We start from the raw sequence: 11,410 nt of genomic DNA on the forward strand, positions 1-11,410 counted from the left end.
ACAGTTGTCTCTTGAAAGTTAATATTTATTATAGGTTTTAAAAAGTAAAGTTCATAGTTGATCTAGGCGTTTATCTTTTAGTGTAAGCCTACTTTCTGACTGTTTTATCTATTGAATTGTAGAAACTTTGTCGAAGTGTTGACAATTCACTTTTTTATTTCACTGTTATGTGTTTCTTTTGTCTGCAGATTGAAGAATGTGTTGTATGTTCAGACAAGAAAGCAGCCGTGCTCTTTCAACCATGTGGACATATGTGTGCCTGTGAAAGTGAGTTTAATAAACTATGTATATTAACGTTTTTCTTCCAGTTTGCGGACAAAACCATATTAAGTGGGCTAGTCATTAGATGTATTTTCCATATTAAATGCATGTAACGGCTTGCATAGATTTATTAGTTCTCACAGTACCACCCATATCAATAAATTGTCTCCACAGAAAGACAGCACCATCTTTGTTCAGGCATCATTCAGGGTCAGCATTTGCTTCCAAAGGCTGCCCCAAAAAATAACGTAATCCTTGTGACTGCAGGGTATTTTTTATGTTTTTGGCTATATGTATTAAGCTGTGTATACACTTGGCCATCCTACAGCCTCTCTCGTGTTACAGTATACAGTGTGAGAGAGTGAGGATCAAGGGGTCCTCAGGCCTTCAAGTTTTGTAACAGTACGCTTATCCTTCAAAGCAGACCATTATAAGATGAATTAGTGCTTGTACCACACTATTACTGTGCCAACTGAGTGTAAAAACTCTAACAAGCTTATTTATTGAAGGAGCAGAGTAAAATGATGGGCAAAGTGAGAATGCATAATTGTTGGAACTAATATGAAATCTGATAGGATGCTATGCGTGTTTGGATTTTGCACATCATTATTGCTCTGAACTGCAAGGCTTGAGGAACCTGTTAAAGCTTCTATAGTCATATTATGGGCTTCGAGTAGTTCCGCATGATCTTAGCAATGCACAGACTCCGGGATTAATTGCCATTCTCAAATGCAGAGAAAGGCTAACTATTTTGAAACGTTTCCTAGCTATGGTGCCGATGGTGGTCTATGGACACCCTTGGTATTGCTTTCTGACATGCACAATAATTTCTCAGAATGTGTAATACCTAAAATGCACTAAAGTTTGTCAGTCCTCTTTAACTTGTCATTGGGATGAAGAGTGAACATGAGAACAGTCTACGGGTAGCCATACATGTAACTTAATGAGAGAAGTCACTTGATTCCCCCATCCACGCTGTTTAGGAATTGACCCTGACAGCTATCTTCAGACATGTGGCACCCACGGCTGTCTGAATACATGAACAGTGACTGCATCTATTCAGATAACGCCGCTGTTCGGCCGATAATTTTCCACACAGCTTCTTTCACTTTTCAAACTTTCAAAACTTTTCTTTCAGAATAGAGCAAGTAAAATGGTAAGCAGGGTTTTTTTTTTTAAGTTATGGTATGTGTATGAAAACATATAACAAACACAAAATCAGTGTCACCCCAATGTGTCTGTAAAAGTGGAAATACACTTCACCTCTTTTGTCTAAGAAAAACAACTATTCACACATTACAGTTGGCTTGTACGGTCTGCCCAGTGTCTTCTAGGCTTATAAATAACTGTGTAAGAGAAAGGAATGCCTTAACAATCCATTCAAACCTGGTAGCCTCTAGCAGTTAGTAAGTCTAAAGTAGATTGTATGGATAGATTGGAACATGTGGCCAGCCTAATGTTCCCAAGGTTACATAGGCTGTGAACTCCTACCTTGTTATGTTCTATAAATATGACACCATATGGTTTTCAACTGCTGGTTGCAACAACTTTGATTTTATTCTTTCCCTTGTGGTACACTTTATGAAATGCCACCCAATGCATTGCCTTTTAAAGGTCCTTTCCTCTCAAATTGAAAATAGTTTTGTGGTGTCATTGTCAATCAAAAATGAAATATGCTTTGCATGAGCTGAAAAGAGGAAGGAGGAAGGGGGGTGGATACATTCACACAAAACTAATTGTGCCTGTAATTTTGTTATTGTGCATGTGCAGGAAGCTATTCATATCTGAGTGTAACTAGAATTCTGCTGAAGCACAAAGTGTTGGAACCCTATGAGTTCAAAACTTTCAGAGAGGGAATGTCAGTGGGGGGAATGTATCAAAACTGGAGCAAACAGAATCTGGAGCAGTTGCCAATGGCAACCAATCAGCACGCTCTACAGTTTGCTCATGTAAGATGTGAAAATGAGAGAGAGAAGCTGATTGATTGGCTGCAGTGCAAATCTGCTCCAGAATTTGTCTGCTCCAGTTTTGATAAATCCCCCCCCACTGTGTACTATTTGCACTGATTTACGTCAAAATACAGTGGGTTGAGAGTCTCCTCAATTGTGAATGTAGGTTGCCATCTCCCCAAACAGTACTTTCATTCAAATTGTGTGCGCAGAACAGCCTCCGTAGATCCCAGAGCACGAAGGGAGATATCTAGAATTCATGAGTATATATATTTCTATGGCGTGGTTAGGTTCACTTGTACATGTACTATACTGTAATTGGACTGGCAAGATGAGGTCTGTTTTTATTTTTTCATGTGTTTTATTCTATAGTGAGAAAACAAGCAGGCAAATATAATTATGAAATTCCTGCCATTTGGTGTACCTGGAATGCAAGAAGGCCCTAAACGGCTACATAATCCAGCTGGTAAAATGCCAATAAGGGCATTCACATTGTCCAGCACATTGAAGGGAATTTATCAATACTGGAGCAGCTGTGCACTGCGACCAATCAGTATCTTTTTCATTTTAAAACCTTAACTGAACAAACTGAAGAGAGAAGCTGATTGGTTGCCATGGGCAACTGCTCCTGGTTTTGTCTGCTCCAGTTTTGATAAATTTCCCCCATTGTAGTTTCTATTGTGCTGATCTATTTGTTTCCTACGTCTGCTTGTTGGATGTAGGAACATATTTTTTCCAAGGTTCTTTCTAGTATAATGAATCAAAAGTCTACTCCAGAAACTGAAAGCTGGCTATATATATTAAGCTAATGTTTGGTGGGTTTTTTTTTCCACAAGTGGATGTACTCTCGTATCCAGTTTTAGGCTGCTGACATATGTGTTGGCACTATTCAAGTTCTCTCTGACCTTGGGAATGCATAACTAAAATACTGCTTCGTCCCTTTCATAAACCAATCTGCAAAATGACACACACATAGGGGTTTTTTCTAGTTGGTGTTCATTTTAATCTAAGTTCTACTTTACTTTTCTTTCATTTGTCCTTATGCATACCTTTTTAAAGCAATATTTCTTTATTTTTCAGTGTTATGGTGATATTTGAGTAGATTCTTTTTAATTTTCTAAATGTTTTCTCATTCCAGATTGTGCAAGTCTTATGAAAAAGTGTGTTCAGTGTCGTGCTTTAGTTGAACGGAGAGTGCCTTTTGTTATGTGCTGTAGTGGGAAAGGAGGAGAAGATGTCGCAGATGACGTGGGTAAGAAGGGCTAGATTTATGACTCAAGGTGTGTCGCAAATGGGTCACAAGCAGCTGTCATGATGCAGTTACATTTTCAGCCCCCTTATTTTCCAACTTTTCTTTTCAGAGCACCACATATATCTCAACTTAAAGTGGACCTTTACCTCCTTTTACTAAAAATCACAACAGCATTCAGCTCTGCATGCTGATATGAAACAACCTTACATTCAATAGTTAAACATTTCTCATCTACTTACAATTACTGTTTTTCCATTTCCTGGTCCTGTTAGGCACTAGTGATGTAGTCCATGCATTGCTAGGAAATCTCATCTGTATACTGCAAGATCTTAGGGAAAAGCATTTTCCTCCCTCAGAGATGATGTGCATGGTTACATGTTCTAGTCACATGTGCAGAGTTCTAGGAAGTAAAGGAAGATGGAATAATCTGCCCTTAGGGCCATTTTGTGTACTGACCTGATCCGTACGCTCCTGCACTCAAAATGCATCCCTATGTGTTTTATGGGCTACAGTTCTCACGTGCGCAGTCCGTTCAGCTTACGACAGAAAAAATACTGCATGTCACATTTTGTCTAGTCTGGAAACGCAACGAAAACGGAACGGAAACGCAACACAATGCAGCTTGGGGTAGAGGTAACGACATGAACTGCAAACATTTGGATCTTGCCATGGACATACGAGTAAAGGAAGAAAAAGTATCCGGGTGACCTCGCAAATCCTCATACAAACTCCAGAACTGACCCTTGGAGTCCCGGAGCCTCAAGATTGGGTGTACCCAATAACGACGTCACCTGCGGGCTCGTTCTTTGCAGATTGCTGTAGCCAGCACCATCAACATGCCTGCAAATATGTGATACATGTCTGATCACCAGCTTTACATATACAAAGGGAAGTAGATGTTCCGAGAGGGCGGAAGTGACCTCAGAGGCTGAATCTGCATACTGACAGCCCCTTGGTTAAAAAAAAATGAACTGTCAGACCACGTCTGCTGATCAGGACCTGATCTCATGTGAACAGGCCCTTAAGGTGCCCATACACCTTACAATTATCTGCAGATTTTCTGTGGTCAGATGGAAAAAGTGCAACAGATTGGCCCAGGTGGAGATTATGCCTTCCACACAGTTAAGTCTTTTCCATCTGACCACAGATAATTGTAAGGTGTATGGCCAGCTTTAGTAAAAAATGGCCACTGACAAGAATGGGGAGAAAAAGAATAAACAGGTATGCAAAGAATAAAAAGCCGTCAATTTTCTAGAAGTATCTGTTTGTAGATTTGTCATTACTACACATTTCTAAAAGTGTATTTGTGGTCATTTTAAAGATGAGGGTTAAGTTCCTCTTTAAACAGTGCACATCTACACACAATTATTTTTTGTCCGATACGTTATCAAAAAAAGTTTTCAGTTTTATAAATGCATACAACAAAAAAAGAAAATCAAATATCATGTATGTAGGTGCAAAGGGGGGTAAACACCTCCCTGTAAAATAAAACAAACCATATAACATTACATTATATCAGTAATTTGAAGCACTGGCCTGGAACATATGCAAATACGCACTTCTGATTTGTCTCCGTTTTTCCTTGTCTGCATGAGATCCCAGAAGTATAGAATTTGAACCACACTCACTCTGGGAGCATAATCCAGGTCCACTGGAGGTACAGAGTGATAGACCATCCACCACAGCTTTTTCTATACATATCTTATGTCACATATCCTTTAATACAGTCAGGAAAGGATCCATGAATATTCAGCAGTTAAAAAGTAATTCAGGTACCTGCCCTCTGCCTAGTAGTTAGGATGGTCTTTTATTCCAAGGCACAATTTTTCCCAGCCCTTTTCAGTACTGAGGTACAGACTTGCAGACTTGCAGTTACGAGAAGGGAGGAAGTATCAATGGACTACAAGTGGGGGGGATGTCACTGCACATGTACTCTATTGAGAACTGCCTTAGTGGCAGACGGGACTAGTTTCTCCCGTCACAGATCCTGTGAATTATTGACGCGGATGTGTGGGTGGAGCTACACCCAGACGTGCCAAATTTAAAAAAAAATTGCAGGAACCTGCATGAGAATAATCTCACAATTTAAGTAAGTGGAGGGTGGGTTGGGGGATGTGACCATGTTTCATGCTACACCCTGAATATGGGTGTAACATGAACATGGTCATGAAAGTGTAGTTACCCTTTAAAATAAATACCATATGCTTCAGAAATAATCATAATTTGGATAACTGTTGGTTTTGCATCTTCATATATTGACCAAATGTCATTGTGTGTTTTATACCTTACAGCAGGCACTAACATTCCAGCTTTACAGAAGGACAAGGACAACACCAATGTCAATGCAGATGTGCAGAAACTACAGCAGCAATTGCAAGATATTAAAGAACAGGTGATCCTAAAAATCATCTGTTTATTGAAAAATGAATAGCAAGTTTTAATGCTCAAATATTACTTTTTAGTTTTTATTATTTAACCATTTGTAGTGTTCTATGATTATTAGGAGCAGTGAAGCAATTGTAATGACGGATATCTACACTTGTCATCTACACTTTCAAGGCCTATGCTTTACAGCTTTAAAAACGCATGCATTTTAAGGTGCATTTTGACATCATGCAAGAATTCTGTGCATTTCAGCACTTGTTTACTACATTTTCGGGCACATGCCTAATGAACAAAAAAAATAATGCATGCAAATACCTAAAACAACAAAAATGCACGTGACAATGCATTTTGTAAATGCCTAAGTGTCAGTGTTTTTACCCTCTTGGTGGATATTTTCTTTTAAAATGTTGAGTTGTACGATTTATTTTGGAGCAGCTCAGTTCACAAAGCTTTACAAACCGGGATAAGGAGCTACTATAGTGGTTAACCATGCAAATGTCATCAAACCCAAAAAATGCATTCAAAGTTTTAGTGCACAAAACCACAATATAACACCCAATTTCTAGGTAAAATAGATACAAAATATGTCAAGCCTTAAAATTGCCCCTTGAAATTTCAGTACCCAAGATTGTCATAAATGATTTTTAAAACCCTGCACAGGTCATCAGTTTAGTGTTAAAGCAGAACTCCGGCAAATAGTTTTTCTTAACCCTTTAAGTCAGGGGTAGCCAAACTCCGGCCCTCCAGCTGTGGTGACACTACAAATCCCATGATGCATCTCTCTCCGGGAGTCATGTCTGTGGCTGTTAGACTCTTGCAATGCCTCATGGGATTTGTAGTTCCACCACAGCTGGAGGGCCGGAGTTTGGCTACCCCTGCTTTAAGTGGTGCTACCCCCACACTGCAAGCAAGTGCTCATTTTCATCTAGGTGCAAAAAAAAAGGTTTTACTCACCTGATCCTCAGAGCCAGCTGGCCGTTAGACCGGTCCTTCCAGCCTCTCCTCCCCTCTGGTCTAAGGTCCCGTGAGTCATCATGTCCAGTACACTGTGTACAGTACGTGAAGACGCCGAGGGTCATACCATTGCTGAAGCTGAGGAGACAGGCTGCAGGTTTCCCTTGCAGTGGGGATACTATTTTATTAAGAAAAAGTTTTCCAGGAGTTGTATTTTAACCTTGAATAATGGCCCTAGAATTATTGCTCTTACTCTGGCATCTGTGGCGATATGTAAAATGCGTTTGGCAGACATTTGCTAGTCACCCTCCCCTCTAGCAGCCCACCCCTGCCATAGGTAGGAAGGGCAGCGGAGCCCAAAACACTTGGAGGGTGCACATTGCAAAGCACAACCACCCAAATCACTTCTAACACAAAGCTGACAGGTGACTTTTGTAGGCTGAACACAGTCCTGGCTGTGTGTTGGTAGCAGCGAAAGTGTTAAACGTATTTTTGGTTGTCAGCTTTGAGAATGACAGTGCAATAGTGGACTTATGTTTACCTGATAAAGAAACTTCGAACATTTGCCAGCTGGGATGTTTTGGAAAAGGAGGTGGCTTCATGTTGCCATGTTCCTGAATGGTGCATGAAATGTTGATTGCTTGACACTTCTTCTAATGGCATTAGCATTGGAACTGCACTCTGTAGTTCAAAGTCTGGGTATAAAGACTTGGCATGTACATGCATATAACAGTAAGTGATACTACAGAGCTCCTATCCTAAATAATGGTACAAACTTCAAACATGGAGTATTATACAAAATGAATCGTACAGTTCAAAAGTCATCATATTGAAACGAAATCCAGGTAAAGGTTTGACGTTCAAAGAACAAGTTGTTACAGTCCATACTCCATAAACATATTTGAATGATCTTTTAAGCACCAAAACTCTGTGCCCACCGTCACAGTGCAAATTCATACCCAACACATGTGATCTCTAAAGCTAGAAAATCTTTCTGCTAAAGTCACTGTTCACACCTAGGCAGTTTTATTGCTCAGAGGTAAGCACGCCAAAATGTTTAAGACAAGGAATCCCATTCATTTCTATGGCCCCTGTTCACACCTGATGGTCCCGGTGTGTGTTGTAAAGTAGCCACCTCTCCAAGCTCACTCCTGTGATGGTCTACACTCTTAATACAAATTACTAAACTTAACGTGAGATTGCAGTCCATCACAGGAGTGAGCTTGGAATGCTGGCTACTTTACAATACACACAGGGACCATGGGCAACAAAAGTAGCCACTCTCCAGAAGGAAGGACAGTGTCAGCATGAGTTCAGAGATGATTTGAGGATCTACAGCCGAGTGATACACAAATAAGATACATTTTTGTTTATAGTTAAGGTAACTCCTGAGTTTAGTGTTACTTTAAAATGTGATTTTGCAAGCCCAAACCAACTAACACTCCAGTCAGTGTGCAGTGTAATGTTGTCACTATGCCGCTCAATGCATTTTGTCTACTAGGATTCTGCTACATGCATATAACAATATGAGTAAATAATTTGAACTAAACTGGCTATAGACATTGTACATTTAACCCAATTTAATGTTTTGTTTTTTTACTTGTAGACCATGTGTCCTGTGTGTCTGGATCGGCTGAAGAATATGATCTTCATGTGTGGACATGGAACTTGCCAACTCTGTGGAGACAGGATGAACGAATGTCCCATTTGTCGGAAGACGATAGAACGAAGAATCTTATTGTACTAGATTCCTCATTATATTTTATATACTTTTCAAGCTGCTTCATTTTTAGTAGTGCGGATGGGTTGGCTTCCATGCTACGTTCGCTGTTAATTTGCTGAAAATTATGTGCAAAAGATTGGCTTTAAAATGTGTATTAGATCCTGCCACTGGTCTTTTACAAAATCTCAGCATACAGCTATCTTTGTTGTTAGTACTTCTGTGTGTCTTCTTACTTTGTGTTGTCTAAAATTTGAAAACACAAAGAAATTCTTGTCTGATGTTTGTGAGCTTTAAAATGATCGGTGGTGCGGTCAAATCCACATTTTCTGTTTTGTTTTTATGCAAGATATATTTATTTTCTTTCATTTTTTTTATTTTATTGTTTTTTTTTAATTGGCAAAGTTAGTCTTGTGCAGGGGGATATGTGCAGCCTGTGTCAGCAAATGGCCATGCTTTCTAGTAGGCCTGCAAGTGTGACTTGGCCTGGAGATTCCTTTTTGCCGTATTAGACTTTCTATTTTTTACTTTTGTTTTCAGATTGAGTAATGGAATGTCTTTTATTCATTTGCAGATACAGTATGTCAGAGGTTGAGCTCCCAAAGGCAGAACAAAGAAGCTAACTCAATAACTTTTAGAACACTATGAATGTAGAACTATCCCAAGCCATGTTTCTCAAAAAACTAAAACCAATAGGCCACTCCCATCGCTAAGTGCAGAAAATAAAGACATTTTTACAATGTATCACTTATTGCTACCACAATGTAAGCTGGGCTTTGCTGTCCTGTTTTATAGAACTACCATTTTCTTCTACCCTCTTAGATAGACAATGATTATATCAATGCATATTTTGGATGACCATGGTAGAAAGATTTTACATCTACTGAACCCTTCAAAATTCCCCTACTGTTTCCTCACTGACCCTCTAGTTGAACAAAAGATACTCATGGTGATAAAAAAAAAAAATTTGATTTCCTTTTTTTTTTTTTTTTTTAACTTATTGAACACCACAATGCCCATCCTGATTAACTTAGTGTGGATGTCAGTGGAGAAATGCTCCTCTGTTGTGTGGATCTCCAGATTCACCTAACCTGACCTAGCTTTATTTTATAATTTCATTGTGAATGTCAAGCTTGGTTTTTGATCTAAACGTGCCAGTTTCCATCCAGTTTACCCATTATTTGTCTTTGCTAGACCCGTAGTTGAATCATGTTGCCTGTTTGTTGACAAAGGCCTCACAAATTTAGCTGTGCTCCATCTGGATAACACCAACACATGCTGCCATTGCAACCCTTCTAACACAGCACTTCAGTACGCAACTATTTCAGTAACTCCCTGCACTCCAGGTATTACCTTGGTAAGGACATGCATACATTTAAATGGCAAAACAGAGATACTGGAAAAGGGAGAACTTGCCCACTTAAAGGAGAAGACTTTGAATCAAACTGAAACTCTGTGCCAGCTTATCAAAATTTGTCTCGGGCTTTCAGCATGTCTAAACCCGGTTTGTGATGTCTGTGAAATATACAGAAGCATTTTGTAATTCAGATTTAAATGAGGAATCTAGACAAATGTTTAGGATGGAGGTGGGCTTAGTAAGGCAGGAGTGTGTAAATATTATTCAGTCTCATCCACTCCTTTCATCTGCTGATGTAAAATGTCATGTGTTAAGTATACTGTTCCCTGCTATTCTCTGTGTTTGTATTGTGTGCTGAATGAAAATTGTTCATATCTGTGAGAGATCATTTAATACATAAGCAGGTAGAGATCTAGAGAGACTTGAGAGGAACATGTACTTGGTTTTGGCAGGTATACATTTGTAAATTACATTAGCCAAAATAATATTACAGGAAATCTATCTCAGCAAAATATCCACGCGAGTATCTATTCCCTGACTGATGTGCCACATATTCCAGTGCAGTGACTTGAGTAAGAAGGCTTGTTGCATGAGACCTAATCACATAGGTGCTTTGCTCAATGACAGAACCTTTTTAAACTAAAATATGGAAAAGCTAGTTTCACAAAATAAAGTAGGGAGGTTTGATTAAAAAAAAAAACACAATTACACATTTATTTCTTACATCCTGTGGCCATTTTTTACATGTTTTCTTAGAGTATGAAAGTTATACTTTTATTTTTCATACTGTCATACAAAGTGATAATGTATACTATTTAGAATTGTACATGTCTAGAAAGCACAGTTGCAACAGTAAAGACAAGATGACTATACATAATGAATGATATATTCTGAATCTCCTTTGCTTAACGTTTTCTGACTGTACATATCCTCTATAGACTCTTCTCTAGCACCACATATATTTCCATATTACTGTGGATTTTCCAAAGATAAAGTTGAAAGCAATGCATTATTACTAGTACTGCAAATGGACATTTAAAGTGCAACAGCTTTTTTGAGAAAAATCTATATAGTGCTAGGATTTAGCAAACTTCATTGCTGAGAACTACTTCCTAAATAATGAGGTGTTGAGGATGTCTCATAGTCACCTGATGTAATCAAGAGTTGTAATAAGAGAAGAAGTCTTGGAAACAGCAGTCTGCCAATCCCATGAGTAGGAAATCACAATGCAGGGGGAATCCTGTACATAGCCAGTGTACAGAATGACCACATGTTTTTATGATTGCCACGGTTACTAGGAAGCCATATCTGAATTACCTTTTTAAAGCCTACTTATTGTTGGTTATTACACTCCTCTTTGTGTGTGTGTATTTGTGATTATATATAGATATCTATATAAATACATACACACACATATATATGTATATATATATATATAATTTTCAGTATTATGTATTGAATATTTCATCCATTTAAGACTAATCTTGGAATTGCAGTTCCATATTGTAGGCACCTGCTACCCCCTTGCTTTA

At 38.7% G+C, this 11,410-nt stretch overlaps 1 protein-coding gene across 4 annotated transcripts in view; it reads left to right on the plus strand.

Annotated features, from left to right (window-relative positions):
* The window catches only part of MIB1 (mindbomb E3 ubiquitin protein ligase 1), an 84,987-nt gene extending 75,639 nt beyond the window's left edge, over positions 1-9,348 (plus strand). Inside the window, exons 18-22 of one of the 4 annotated variants that reach the window (XM_018571691.1) lie at positions 189-267; positions 3,349-3,458; positions 5,750-5,854; positions 8,408-8,541; positions 9,096-9,348. In XM_018571691.1, coding sequence (XP_018427193.1) covers positions 189-267; positions 3,349-3,458; positions 5,750-5,854; positions 8,408-8,541; positions 9,096-9,144 — 477 coding nt within the window. In that variant the 3' untranslated portion in view covers positions 9,145-9,348. Of the gene's footprint in view, positions 1-188; positions 268-3,348; positions 3,463-5,748; positions 5,855-8,407 lie in introns of all 4 variants that reach the window. The other 3 variants (XM_018571693.1, XM_018571692.1, XM_018571694.1) reach the window with 3 other exon arrangements.
* Positions 9,349-11,410: the final 2,062 nt, after the last annotated feature.

This window comes from Nanorana parkeri, unplaced genomic scaffold (genome assembly GCF_000935625.1).
Source record: "Nanorana parkeri isolate BGI_ZX_2015 unplaced genomic scaffold, ASM93562v1 scaffold1810, whole genome shotgun sequence".
Lineage (NCBI taxonomy): Eukaryota > Metazoa > Chordata > Amphibia > Anura > Dicroglossidae > Nanorana > Nanorana parkeri.